We start from the raw sequence: 15363 nt of genomic DNA, 5'->3' as shown, positions 1-15363 counted from the left end.
AAAAAAAAAAAAAAAAGAAAAGGCACTGAGATGTGGCCTTTATTAGCTGCTCTGTATTGGTTGTAAAATGAGGGAATGGAGCAGCAGGAATAGAAAACAGGTATTAGTATGCCATCCCCAGCATGCTGTACCTGGAGCATGATGTGGCCTGTGTTTTAAATCAGTGATAAATACAAGTAAGGATAAAAATAGATTTGATTTCTCAGATAAGAAGTTATTTTTTCCCGGTTGTTTTCCTGGGGATCAAATCCAAGGCTTTGTACATGCTAGACAATACTCTATCATTGAGCTACATCAATCTGGCCCAGACTTTATTTTTATAACTTTTCATATCAGTGGTTTATGGGAGAAGACTGAGTACAGAACAGGCTAGGAATAGAGCTGTCGGTATATCTTAGTGCTTACACCAGGGTGCAAATTAGAATAACCTGAGGGACTCTCTTCATTCTACGTGCTCTGCCTTTTATTCTTAGTGAAAATCTCTGGACTGACCTATTGGAGTAGTTCAAAGAGACATTCCAAAAACTGAAGCAAATAAATAATGGTGGTAATGAAGGAACAGTAGCAGGTTTGATAAATATGATGGATTCATTTTTAGTTTATCAGTCTTACAGCATTTATGTAGATGTCTAGTAAGCAGCAAGATGTAAAAGCAAGGAGTTATCAGGGCAGGGCCAGTTAAAAACATAAAAGTATACGCATCTGCCCAAAGAACAGGAGATAAGGATTGACCTGTGAGGAAGCTGTCATGGGAACTGGATAGAAGTTAGGCTACAATGAGCTGGTATGGTTGGGGAGGCTAGAGTATAAAGTCAAGAATCTGAGGGAAGGTACTATGATCAAGAACGAACAAGTGTTTGACACCATTGCTTCAAAGAAGTCTGCAGTCTTTTGTTTTTAACAGTTAGTCACTTGTGGCATTGTTTATTTATAGTAGCTATAAAAAATACAGTGTGTGAAAGTTGTGAGATGTCGAGAAGTGTAGTGATACCATTACAGAGAAGCCCAGCCAGGCTTGTGCAAGACTTCCTGCTACTACAAGACTGGAACACTTATCTTTGTTATATATAACACGCAAGTGTGTGTGTGCTGGCAAAACTATAGAATTATGGAGGTCCTGAGAGACTGGGCAAGTTTGGTGCTTTAGCAAAAGTGACTTAAAATTACTCGGGGCTTTATTCTTCTTCCTTGAAGATCTCTTAAAAGGCTCTTTCAATTCTTGATTTGAGTTTCTGAATATCTTGCTGTCTTTATTTGAAAGTGTATAATATTTAAAGACGAGCTTAGTGGTCCTTTCTTCTAATCTCCAAGTTTGGAGGGAGACTGAGTCAAGAGGGTTGTTGCAGGTTTGAGCTAACCTATTCTATATGTGAGGCCCTCCATATCGTGGAGAGTGGGGTATTGACACTTAATTGTCATATGCTCTTGAAAGAATAGCATTTTGATGCCAGTTACCTATTCATATAACATGAAAACTTTAAGGTATATTTTCTTGAAAATTCATTAGTTAAAAGAATAATTCTCTATCAATAGTATTGCTACTTAATTTTGTTAGTAAGTTTATCAGTTCTATAATTATTGATAATACTTTTATGAAAGTTAAGTAAAAGTAAATTATTTTAAGCTGCAACATGGTAAGTGGTTTTTATTTTATTTAAATAAGGTCTTATTTTAGGGAACGTCAAGATACGTTGGATACACAGTGTGTTAAAAGATGTGCTTAAGTGATAGTTGTATTTCATTTTTTCTTCAAAATTTTTCCATTGTTCTTAATGCTTCTTCTTGTGCTTTATTCTTTAGGACTGTTATGAATACTATCCAACAATTAATGGTGATTTTAAATTCTGCAAGTGATCAGCCATCAGAAAATCTGATTTCCTATTTCAATGTAAGTGCTTTGTACAATCCCTTTTTTGGATATCTTGAAAGAAATTTGAAATTAGAAGCTAAAGTACTAAGTATATTTTAAAACATGTCTTCCGTCTATGTACTTATTTAGTATCTTATCTGTTGCTTTTTGAACCTCCTAGATTTGATGATTATTTTATTTAAATATTGTTAGTTTTAGTTTTTCTTATGTTTACTATTTTCCTTACAACTTAGACATTCACCTCTGGGACATTTTCTTTTTTCAGTCTTTCTTTCTCTCTTTCTCTCTTTTTCTTTTTTTTCTCTCTCTCTGACTACTGCTCAGTATGATGCTTTTATTTTTATATTAATTTTAAGGTTATCATACAAACAATGGGTTCCATTATTCATACATAAGCCCCACTCTACATTGTAATTTATCTACCTTCTTGAGTCCCCTTGCTACCCCTTCCCCTTAGTCTCCCCACACTTCTGCTTTCACATTGCGTATTTTCCATTGTCTCTCCACCTGTTTCCCCTTCTCTTAAGGTTTCTTCCTTTTCCATCATGGTCTCCTTTCTCCTTTCATGCCACCCTCCCTCCAGTTTCAATCTAGATTCTACTTATGAGTGAGCAAAGTACACTAATAGGTCTCCTGAGGCTAGCTTGGTTTGCTTGATATAATGATCTCCAGTTGCGTCCATTTCCTGACAAATACAATTTCTTTTTTAGAGGTAAATGAAATTCCATTGTGTTTGTGATAGACATCCGTGTTGGGTTCATTTCCTAGTACTTGCAAATAGTGCAGCAGTGAACATGGAGTAAGTGTTTCCTCAGGCTGTGTACCCAAGAGTAGGATAGCTGGCTCTTAGGATAATTCTAGTTTCAGTGTTTCTGACAAGAAGCTTGACATGGAGGGTCTCACATCGTTTTTAGGTTGTCTGGTTTTTGTTTTGTCTTTTTCAGAAACTTCCGTCCTGACTTCTCTAGTGGCCATATCAGGTTACGTTGCCACCAGGACCCTCACCAGCATTTGCTATTTCCTTTTGATAGCCATTATGTCTAAAATGAGATGGAATCTCAAAGCAGTCTTAATTTGCATTTCTTATTTTGCTAAGGATCTTGGATACTTTCTATAATATTTATTGCATATTTGTATTTCTTTTGAGAATCATTTGTTCACTCTATTAGCCAAATGATGATTAGATTATTTAGTTTGGGGTGCTTGCTTTTATGGTTCTTTGTGTATTGTAGCTATTAATTGCATGTTCCTAATTTGGTTGGCAAACGTTTTTCTCATTCTACAGGCTTTCATTACTCTGCTAATTGTTTCCTTTCCTGGGTAGTGCTTATTTATTCATGTAACCCCAACTGTCAATTCTTGGGATTATTTTCATGTTATTAGAATAACCTTTTCTTAAATAACAAGTTGACATGTTGGAACAGCTTTTTCTTAGGTCCTCAGAAATTACAGACTGCCAAGTATATTCACAGCCATAATGGAAGGTCAGTTGGACTTGTGTCTGCTTGTCTTCCTATGGTTTATTCTAGTGTTGAGTCTGTATTGGATAAGTATTCCATGCCTGCTTCTCCTGTCTTCACTTGAGAGCTTCCCTTTGTGCATACCAGAGGCTGATGATCACATTTAGTTTTGCAGTGTATCACCCTCCCCAAACTCATTTTTCAGATGCTCCGGGATGCCTAAATCATTGTGAGTATAGGGATAACTGCATGCAGCAGAATTGAGATCTGTAGAGAACAGGTGGAGAACCTGTCTTTGTACTTTGAAAACCTCCTAAGTGTTAATCAGCCGATAGCAATTAGACGGTTATCGTTTCAGACTTCTCATATTATAACGAGCGAATGGCAAATCGATGGCTCCATGGTTAATTCACCCACTGACTTTAGGCCCAGGACTTTCTAACTCTCGGGCCATTCTCAGCCCATGAGGTCTGTTTCCAGCTACTGAGGGCTAAATGTTTTAACTCATGCACTTTACTGTATGAGTTGAGCCTTCTGCCATTTGCCTTTTGACTTGTCAAGTTCTGGACCCCTTTTCCCCAAAGTTATCCCTTGGGATTGTCTTCCCCTGGGTTTTGGCAGGTTAAAAAGTCAGGTTCCCTGACTAATGGTTGTTTCCTACTTTCAGACACAAGGTAGTTCAGTTTTAGATATCATGTTCCATCTCACCATGGTCATTGTTTTTGGAGTCCTACTGAATAACAAAATAGGTTTCCTCTCCAGTTCCCATATGTCAGCTATGAGAGTCCCTGTTTGGTCAAAACCCTCACCTAGGTTGAGGCTGTGGGCTTGTTCTCAGAGGACTCCATTCTCTTTTAATTTTTGGATGAGGCTTCGCTTCCCCTTCCCCTCCCAGTCAGGGAGCCAAAAGTAGGAGCTGGTTTTGACATGGCTTTCTTCTTTCCAGGTGTCTATCACTACTTTTGTGATTTCCGAAGCTTTTCTCTTTATCTCTTTGGAGTGGAGGATTGGTTTTCTTATTTATATTCTTGCACTGACTTACACAGGACAGTTTCCAGTCCACCCTTTTATCTAGGAGTCTTTTTTTTTCTTTAGATATATTCTCTAGCAATTTCTTCTTTTAAAATTATTTCTTTTAATTTCGAGATTCCAATAAAAGTAAGTTATTTCCTCTTCCCTTTTCTCCCTCCAAACCTTCCCACAGCAATTTCTTTCAACAAGTAAGAAAATTAGTTAGTTTGGGATTACTGATATGTGGTTTGAGGTATGTGTGATTTGTGTGTATTTGTGTATGTATATGAAATAGATAGATAGATATTATAGATGGAAAGACTGATAAATCTTTTGTTTATAGCTTTTATTTGTTTAAAACAGCTGTTCTCAACCTTTAGATCACAACCCCTTTGGGGGTTATAAATCAGATGTTCTGCATATCAAATATTTGCATTATAGTTCATAACAGTAGAAGAATTATGGTTATGAAGTAGTAATGCAATAATTTTATGGTTGGGGGTCACTACAACATGAGGAACTGTATTAAAGGGTCACAGCATTAGGAAGGCTGAGAACTACTGGTTTAAAACTTTATAGAACAGTGTACCTTTCATTACACTGAAAAATTTTGGTTTCAACATACAATGGATTTCTATGTTGGCTGGTTATATTCTATATTGTCAATTATTTTGTTTTAGTGAAAGTGTTTACTTGCTTCTACAAACAAACAACAGATCAAAGTCATTTACTGTGAAAGAGAAAAATGTCAACTCTGGTCAAATAATATCCTCAGCATTTATTTCTGTTTATATTTCTTCAAGAATTGCACAGTCAATCCAAAGGAAAATATCCTGAAAAGAGTAAAGGATGTTGGACACATATTTAAAGAGAAGTTTGCTAACGCCGTGGGGCAGGGGTGTGCGGACATTGGAGTACAGGTAACCTGAGTGTACATCTGCTAGTGCCACAGTGTAGAAATCATCTGTTTATTCAGCCTGTGCTGTGGGCTGTGGAGTATTTGTGGAGAGTATGAGAGAATGGCAGGTGGCTTAGGGCCCAGTCGCTGTGCTTGCTGCTACTGATGGGAAACTGTAGGTGAAATCCCTCTTCAGCCCAGTATACAAAACAAAAACGAATATGCTAATTATAGCAATTTAAAAATTAAGAGAAAAATCTATGATTCCATGAGTGGGATTACATTATACTACCACTTGTCAGAGCAATACTATTTAAGAAATAAACTAATATATGGTAAGACTATATGGATTGAGTTACAGCCTGGGTTGTACATTGCTCTGCAATTTATGAGTTGTGTAGTCTTTTTTTTTTTTTGGTTTTTCGAGAAAGGGTTTTTCTGTGGCTTTGGAGCCTGTCCTGGAACTAGCTCTTATAGACCAGGCTGGTCCTGAACTCACAGAGATCCGCCTGCGTCTGCCTCCCTAGTGCTGGGATTAAAGGCATGTGCCACCACCGCCCGGCCAAGTTGTCTAGTCTTGAGCATGTTGTTTAAGTTCTCTGATGCTGCTTCTGGATCTGAATTGCTTATGTGCCATTAGGGTAATATGTAAAAATAAGTCTAATACTTTAATTACTGTACATATTTGTAACTGGAGGTTCTCTCCCACTGCTTAAAATAGTATTGGCATAGTTCTCTGTAGAGCAAGTGACACTGGCTGAAATGGTGCAGAGGAACACCATTAGTTACTACACATACTAGCCTGGTTCATTTTTCAGGATCGCTAACCACTGGTTTATATTAAGCCTTAGACTTTGAACAAATCTAGCCTTTATGATCTCTTGCTAACCATGTTCCTAGAAGGGTCAGAGTGTCTTTCAAGAAAAGACTTTAAGAAAAGTTAGTTACTTTTTTGATTTTCTAAAACAATGAATTTTATTATTTTCTCTTTTGTTTGTAGCGATATAAACTTGGGGTCCGATTGTATTACCGTGTGATGGAATCCATGCTTAAATCAGTAAGTTAAAGAGAATAAACTAGAAAAAAAATTAATGCTGTCATAAAGTTTTAAATAACTTTCTAAAAAATTATCTGTTTCAGGAAGAAAAACGTTTATCCATTCAGAATTTTAGGTAAATATTTTCTAGTTTTAATAAAACAATTTCTCTATACAAAAGCCATATTTATAATTATTTATTCTTTTCCCTCTTTAGCAAACTCCTAAATGACAACATTTTTCATACGTCTTTATTGGCCTGTGCTCTTGAAGTTGTAATGGCTACATATAGCAGTAAGTTAAGTTTTAATAAATATGCACTATAACATAATTTAAAGTAAACAAACTCTTAAGTTATGGTGTGGGTTCTTTGTTGTTACCGTTTTTGTGTATATCTGTGTGGTGAGAAGCAAAGGTCATCCTGTAGATCAGTACATACTGAACACTATGGCTGTTCCAGCCATTTAAATGGTTCAACATACCAGTTATTTCAGGTCATCTGTGGAGGGGGGTAAAATTTTATGAGGTGTCTGCTCTGAGCATATTGAATCCAGGAAAGGTAGCTGCTGAAACTGGTGCTACAAAGGCTTATGAACACGTAAAGTACACAGGAGTGTTGAAGAACAACCAGCTGGTGCTTGTATGTAGCACTGCTGGGTTTCTCTGTGCTCAGGAGACTATAGAGCAGGAATCCACCAGAAACCGGATGCTTAGTAGTAATAGCTGCTCTTAAAATAGCTATGAAAATGTAATGATTGCTGAAAATAACAGAATAAAAGCCAATAACTGTTTTTAAAATATAATTTGAAAAATATAACACTTTTCAAGCATTGTTGTAAATAGTAGAAAGTTTTACTTGCAGAACAAAAGAGGAATTGTCATCTAAAGATACAGCTGCACAATAGAAGAAGCTGAATTAGTAATCACTGAAACTGAACCTCGTAAATAACCACAGCCTGCATATTTTTAAGAGAGGTCATTTTCCCAACAATGTTAGCAAAATCTCTTTCCCATTTCTTTTTGCAGTGTTGAAAACTGAACCCAAGGCAGGAACTAGGCATTGTTCTTAAGACTGGAGCTCACTAGGCCTTGAATGCAATCTATACCCTCACCAAGTCTTGAACTTGCAATTCTCCTGCCTTGGCCTTCGTATATCTGGCATGATAGCCCTACAGCACCAGACTTGAGGCAGGGTATGACTATGTAGTGCTGGCTGTCCTAGAACTCGCTCTGTTAGACTAGGCTGGCCTGTGCCTCCAGAGTGCTGGGATTAAAGGCCTGCGCCACCACCGCCCAGCTACTTCACAAAATCTTAAAAGCACAATTGGTCTTCCCAACCCAGTAGTCATGGCAATGAAAATGGGTGTGGTAACACACGCCTGCCTGGATATTAATGAAGGCCCTGTACACCTGTGCAAATTCGATAAAAATTATAAAAAATGTGTGCACTTACACTTAAAATTTGGAAGCCTATTTCTTGTGAGTATATAGATCACAGAATAAAAAATACCCATTTTAAGTAAGAATTGCTTACCCACCTTTCTCTCTGTCTTGATTCTATGTGATAAAATCTTCTAAATCTCATCAGTTCAGTCCTTAACATTTCATATTGACAAATTTTTCCCTCTTATTTTTAGGAAGTACATCACCGAGTCTTGATTCTGGAACCGACTTGTCCTTCCCATGGATTCTGAATGTACTTAATTTAAAAGCCTTTGATTTTTACAAAGTGATTGAAAGTTTTATCAAAGTGGAAACCAACCTGACAAGAGAAATGATAAAACATTTAGAAAGATGTGAGCATCGAATCATGGAATCCCTTGCGTGGCTTTCAGTAAGTGACTAGCTAAATAACTGAAGGTATTCATACGTACATGGCTAACTACCTGTTAGTGAGGAGTTATTTATTTAATGAATAATCTGTGTCTAGCCCACGAATCAAGTGCACTGTAAGAATGGATTTTGTGTGAGTGCATGTGCATTCATAAGTGTGAATGCAGGTGTGTGAATTGCTTATTTTTCTGCTCTGAACAACACCAGGCCAGTTGACCTGCTGCCTATCCTAGACCATCATCTAGTGTGTTTGTTTAGGAGCAAGTTTTCACAAAGCTTGGCACATTAAGTTGAACTCTTACAAAAAAGTATTAAGGTGATTTTTTTAAAATCCAAATGTTTTCTTGATAATATAAATAATTATATTTTTCAACAAAATTAGAAGTCTGATATGTATTTTTCTGTTTTCTGTTTGATCATTTTGCCCTAGTCTTAAAGATAATAATATAAAGTCCACATTATTGTTTGATTCTAGGTATTGTTTTCTAGCATCATAGGAATGGAAACCCTGTGCTGTAGGCATTTTAGTTATAGCATACTGATAAAGCTTTTGTTTTAGTAAAGGAAGTACTTCCTAAGTAGTAATTATAAGGTACTTCCCTAAAGCACTGTTATATTTTTCAAGTCTGTTTTACTGGATAATACCTTGTGATTCACCAGATTTGCAAATTTTAAAATAATAATTTAAACTGTGTAGCATGCTAAGCATATTTAGTTTGGACTTCAATATGAAATGAATTTCAAGTTTTGGAGCATCTCCAGTTTGGGATTTTGGATTAGGAATGCTCAACCAATGAGAGTCTATGCAAATGTTTTTAATTTTCATATGTTGTTAATGTCTGAATTGTATATTATGTTTTAAATTATAAAATGATGAGATTGGTAGTGGATAACTTGTGAAGATAAGTCATGCCATGTGTATTTTTTCTGTGAGAATGATGGCCATTATGTTGGAAAGTTTAACTTCACAGACTTTAAAAAAATCTGAAAAATAATACACACGCAGAAGAAAATATAAATTTCAGGTGACAGTTGTATGAGGTTTTCATAAATTGAGTGTATCCATGTAATGAACAGCCAGGTCAAGACCCACAGCAAGTTTTCATAGACTTTTGATTCTGTAGTTCTAAAAAGTTATCTCATTAGCCCTGAAACCTGATGGGATTGTATTCATGTTGTGTCGTTGACTGAGGGAGGGGGGAAAAATCAAATGAAGTGATAATTATTTTCATCCCCTCTAAAATATGTGAGCATGTACTGGGGATTGAACCCAGACCACATTGGTCCAGCTCCTTTCTATACTGTAGCTTCCTCAGCTGATGTCCTATGGTCCAGGCATCTGCATCATCCTCTGGTCTCCATGGTAATGTAGGCTTCACGTTCACAGCTTCATATATTAGTCTGTTGGGGCCTATTTGTAACTGAGGGCCAAGTGTTCAAAAACATTAGAATATGGGCGGCATTTTAAACCATAGTATGTGTGTTATGACTCCAAAACAATTAAGGAATTGTCTGATTATTTTTTAATTATTTTATTTTATGTACATTAGTGTTTTGCCTTCATGTATGTCTGTGTGAGGGTGTTGGATCCCCTGGAACAGGGGGTGCAGAGAGCTATGAGCTGTCATGTGGGTGCTGGGGATTGAACCTGCCTTCTCTGGAAGAAGAGTAGCCAGTGTTTTTAACTGTTAAACCATCTCTTCAGTCCCCTGTTTACTTTATTTTTAATGTGGGTTTTTAAAAAGATTTATTTATTTTTACTTTATCTGTGTTACTGTTTCTTTGCACACTTGTATATATATGTACCACGTACATGCCTGTTGTAATCCCTGAAACTGGGGGTAGTTGTGAGGCACCATGTAGGTGCTAGGAATCAAACTCAGGTCCTCCACAAGAGCAGCAAGTGCTCCTAGCTGCTGATCCTAAGAGTTTTCAGTTTAAGTCATATAGTCACATTTATTTCTCTTAGTACAGGTGATTTGAAAGGGTTTTCTCTGCCCCTTTAATTTACCTTATTTTAATGGTGTTTTCTCTCTCTCTCTCTCTCTCTCTCTCTCTCTCTCTCTCTCTCTCTCTCTCTCTTTCTCTCTCTCCATTATATCTGCAGTCATGCTTCCTTTACAGTCTTACTGTAATTATTACCTGTAATGTCTACCAGTCATTTATTATCTCCATATCTCATTGGGTGACTTCATATGTCTAAAGCACTAAGCCCAGTATGTGGCATGGTGTTATCAGATGTAGTAGTTAATTGTATAAGGCTGAGTGAGAGACAGAGGGAGTCAACTTACAATGAAATTCAGGTTTCTGGCTCGTATAACCAAGTGGATGATAATGTCATTTAATAAAATAGATAACCTGAATTGAATGTAATTTTCTTGAGGATAAACTTTATTATATTGAGTTTGAAATAATTACATTAAAAATGAGGTGTCAGTTGAATATATGTATTGAGTTAAGGAAAGACCCTTAAGCTAGGAACATGGATTTGAGAGTTGCCACACATATATTAAACATCAGTCTTTTTTGGCAGGTTATCTTGTGCTGGTCAGTTTGGTAACCACCTCTTAGAATGTCATTATATTTTCAAAAGATTAACCATTGCATTCACACTGTAGTCTATCAAGTGGTAATATTCGAGACAAGGAAAGGAATACTCAGAGAAGTTTGGTATGTTTCTCCGGGCCATACAAGCTAAGTGTCAGAGCTATCATTTGAATCCTGATGTGCCTTGTCCCAAGCTTTGGAGACTAGTTAATGTTACCTAAGGGGAGAATTTGGGGAAACAGGACTGCAGGTAGAACCCCAAGGAGTTCTAACATTGAAAGGGTGCACAGAAAAGAGACTGTTTTGCTCAAAAGAAAGTGAACTAGAGCAGCCAATGAGAGAGGAGGAAAAACAGCGTGAATGAGAGGTTGCAAAGTCTAAAGGAATACTTGCCCGGTTCAGATACGATAGAAGCAACCAGTAAACCAAAAATTCTAGCAACAAAGAAGTCAGTAGTCATAATAACAAGCACTTTTAGATGAAGTAGTGAGGAGAGGATGAGATGTGAACATGAGAAGAAGAAGTGGTAACAAGGTAACAGTGGCTAAGAGTCCAGAGAACAGAAGTAGCATACCGCGGTGGTAGGGCCAACTCTGGAAAGATTGTCTTTAAAATAGGAGAGAGACGTAAATGTTATGGAAAAGAATCCCTACCAGTGTTTTCTATTGCTAGGAAGTAGTTTAGTGCAAATGCTTATTTTATTTTGCTCATGATTTTTGTGAGATGGGTTTTGGGGATAGCTTTCTAGTGTACTTGCTCTCTGACCCTGTGATATCAACAGCCTGGGGCCCGTAGATCTGCTTCTAAGATTCTCTTCACTGCCAAGTGTAGACTTTATTGACTGTCCTTGCTTCTTCCTCACTCCCCCATCTTGCCCTGTGGTCTAATACGAAAGCTGTGCTTCCTCAAAGCATTTTGGCTTTAGGGTAGGGCACTTCAGACATAGAAGTTGGGTTCCAAAAGGCCTCTAAGTGGACTATATGTGGAAATTACCTTCTGCTGGTCAAATCAGACACAGTGGACTAGGTAGTGGTGGCACACACCTTTAATCTAAGAAGTCAGGAGGCAGAAGCAGGTAAATCTATATGACTTTCAAGGCCAGTCTGATCTACAGAGTGAGTTCCAGGACAACCAGAGGTACACAAAGAAAAACCAAAAACAAACAAAGCAAACAAACAAAACAGTCTCAGTGGTTGCCAGATTGAGGGGATGGGGAAATAGATCTCACCTCCTGTTTAGGGAGAGACAAAGTCACATTTCAGAAGAGCATGTGGGTTTCATAATAGTTCTGTGGCAAAAGGGAAGAATGAGAAACACTGCAAGTAAGGTAGCTTGTGGTATGCCCTGGCAGGAAACTGAGGAAGTCTCCAATGAATGGCTTTTAAATTTTTTATTTATTTCATAAAGTGGAGCTGAGGTGGTTTACTGAGGGTGAGGTGGAGAAGATAAAGTGGCACTTAGAAATTGGAGGTGACTTGAAATGGTTCTTGTGGGACCTAATGGAGAGAATGGACTGGGGAAGGATAAAAGAATCGCCCTGCAGAATTCTAGGCAATTTTGAGGGCAGAAACTATTCATCTGTTGTTCCATCACATTTCGGTATGATGGCATTCTTTCCCCAGATCATCTTGCAGCCATTTGTAAGATTAGAAAAGGTGAATTACTAGGTGCAGTCAGGCATTAGAACATAGCCAGGTAGACACAGTAGAGCAGTATGGGGCAGGAACTACCTCTCCCAAGGCTAGGCAACTGTAAACTAAGCAGACTAAGCCTCTCTCTCCTTTTATATTCCTTGTAGTGCTGGGATTAAAGGCATGACTCCCTTGTACTGGGATTAATATCCACCACCTGGATCTGTTTCTGCATTGATCTTGTGTAGCCCAGGGTGTCTTTGAACTCACATAGATCCATCTGCCTCTGTCTCCCGAGTACCATTACCTGGCCACTAGTGGCTTTAGTTTTGTAGTTTTGCAAGATTTATTTATTTAAATACAAATAACAGACTACTGCATCTTACTCTCCCCTCTCCTCTTCTTTGAAAGGAGTGTGGTTGTCTTGTCATTATAGATGGTTTCTGTAGCTGTATCTTCAAGCTTATTGGTGTTTTTCTTCTGAAGTATTTGACCTGCTGTTAATTCCATGTGCATATTAGATACTATGTTTTTTCAACTCTAGAAATTTTCATTTGGATTCCTTTTATATCTCTTTAACAGATTTATGCTTCTTTGCCTTCTTGGACACATTGAACATAGGTTTTAAACTTTTAAAACATTCCCACTAATTCTAATGTCTGTTTCTTTTTAGAGGTGTTTCTATAGACTAATACTCTTTTTTTCTAACCACCTTTTTTTTGCCTCTTGTTGATTTTTTTTTTAGTTAGGTTTTAAGTATTGTGAATTTTTCCTTACTGGGTCCTGTCTATTTTCATATTCTTTTTAATATTCTTGAGTTGTACTTTGGGGCACATTTAAATTGTTTGTAAATAGTTTGATTTTAAAGAAATCCACCTCCCTACTTTTACTTTTGTTATTTCTTACTCCAGGAACTTTTTATTTATTCAAGCAGTACTCTTTATACCTATTTTTTACCCACTATCCAAGCAATATTCTCTTGAGTACTTTGCCTAACGCTTATAGATAGATCCCAAGCATGTCCACTGTGGTTTGTAGAAATCAGACTTTGTGAGCCTCTCACAACGAGGGCTCCGTTCCCTCCTAGGGCTCCCTGTTAGTACTGGGTAGTTAAATCTTGGGTGTGTACTGTTTGTGACCTAGCTAAAGTGGGTCTGCACAGACCTCTGAAGCTCTCCCATTCTGTTAATTCTGACACCTCAGCATTGTTGGTTTCTGTGTGTTGGGGACCAGTGGGTTCCATTTCCGTTCTTTTCTGTGTTGTGGCCTGGACACTTTCTATGCAGTAAGCTACAGCAATGATGGCTCAACATGTACGTTGAGTTGGGTTTTGGTCCTTTTGTTTAACACTTTAAAACTATTTTTTTATTTATTTTGTTCAGTTGTATAATTGTTTTTAAAATTCTGGTTTCTGCTTCTTTAGCAGGGCTGTCAGTTTCTAAATGCAGGTCTCCATGATTGATGAAATACCTGTAAATATGAAGTCTAAGTCCATAAGGAATGTTTAGGACAATGTTCCTGTTTTCCTGCGGTTTGGAACACGACTCTCTCTTTGGGGACACAGAAGTACTAGTCGTTCATTGTCTCCTAAGACATTTTAGAAAATCAGAAGAAAGTTGTTTCCTGTAAATTGGTCAAACATGGCTGACTCATTACTTTGAATTCTGTTTGGTCACAAATGCAAGCAAGTTTCCTCATGCAGTTTCACTATTTCAAATGGTAGATGATGATCATATTACACACCGCACTGTGGTAGTGAGTCACTCAGGCCTTTTGAGTCCTGAATTGGTGACACTCATAAACAGATTTCTAAGATGCTTTAGTATCCTTTTGAAATGTCAAACTTGGCAGGAAGTGAACACAAAAGGGAGAAAAGCCTGGGACTCTGTAACAGCCAAGAAAGGATCTGTGTTGTGTATTTCCCTGGGGAATCGTTAACCTCCAGAGCACTCTGCACAAAGGGTTCGGTGCTCACCCTCAGACAATGTGCTGGCTCTTTTTATTTTTAAAGGTTTTTTTAAAGTTACAGTTTACAAAGAACTATATCTTACAGGAAGACAATTGAATTGTAAGATAATGATTATTGAGTTTACTAGTTTTTGAAAATACGGGTTTAGACAATGAAACAATGCAGGCCATACAATTACATAATAATAGGTAACTATAATGAAAATCTTTTGTGCTTTCTGAAAACATAACTAAGGCTTTAACCCTTCTTACCATGATCCAGTTTATCCTTAATATCACACTTTTAGTTTCCACAATTAACTAGTTCGTTTCTGGGTGGTGTGGAAGATGTGGCTTCATAGTCAAAGTTACAAATATTTATTTTATTCAGAATATGATTTGATAATGACTGATGCAGGTTCTTGCATTTCTGAAAAAGAAAATACTGTGGAGAAGTGCATAGTTGCAGCAAAAAACAGAGTTTATTAAAGGCCTTGAGGTAAGGGCTTGGAAGCAGGCTGGAGGAAAGAGAAAGCTTAGCAAGTTGGTGACCCGATGGTGTAAAATGTTTGGGGCTTTGATGTTACCTTGGGGTGGGCTTTTGGCTCATTTCATAGCATGAGCTTTCCATGAATTCTCTATTATAATGTCATTCTACATATAACTCCATATGTTGCTGGTATGATCAACATCTAGCATCTAGTGAGTCCTCGGTTACTCTGAGTGCCCTGTGCCTTCAGCACTGGCACTGGTTAGTTCAGCCAGCCTTGACTAGAGTAGGGGCATTGCTATCTTGGCCTTTCTTCCTGTGTGTTTGCTGTGAGGACTCCTGGGCCTTCACCCTCTGCACTGCTTTATTATTTGGTATCACATTGGCTTCCCAATATCTGCTTTTCCACTCGTTTAAAATTTTCCCTTTGTGTGTGTGTGTGTGTGTGTGTGTGTGTGTGCACACACACACAATGTAGAGCACTATGATTTCTCTGAAAACACTTTACTGTGTCTCTCACGTGTTTATTTTGAATATCTGGGTTTTGTTTTTACATCATAGTAATCGTTTTGAAAGGTATCTTGTGCTGCCTTCTACCTTCTTCTTTATTACAAATTAATCTTTTTTTTGTCTTTTTTTT

At 37.5% G+C, this 15363-nt stretch overlaps 1 protein-coding gene across 1 annotated transcript in view; it reads left to right on the top strand.

The window, feature by feature from the left end:
• Positions 1 to 15363, top strand: part of Rb1 (RB transcriptional corepressor 1) — a 129375-nt gene that overhangs the window by 58112 nt on the left and 55900 nt on the right. The window contains exons 12-17 of the mRNA XM_026783172.1: positions 1801 to 1888; positions 5145 to 5261; positions 6240 to 6296; positions 6380 to 6411; positions 6493 to 6569; positions 7913 to 8109. Of these exons, the coding sequence (XP_026638973.1) occupies positions 1801 to 1888; positions 5145 to 5261; positions 6240 to 6296; positions 6380 to 6411; positions 6493 to 6569; positions 7913 to 8109 (568 nt within the window). The remainder of the gene's footprint in view (positions 1 to 1800; positions 1889 to 5144; positions 5262 to 6239; positions 6297 to 6379; positions 6412 to 6492; positions 6570 to 7912; positions 8110 to 15363) is intronic.

The sequence above is a fragment of the Microtus ochrogaster genome, chromosome 17 (genome assembly GCF_000317375.1).
Source record: "Microtus ochrogaster isolate Prairie Vole_2 chromosome 17, MicOch1.0, whole genome shotgun sequence".
Taxonomy (NCBI): Eukaryota; Metazoa; Chordata; class Mammalia; order Rodentia; family Cricetidae; genus Microtus; species Microtus ochrogaster.
This window is presented reverse-complemented; position numbering and strand designations above follow the sequence as displayed.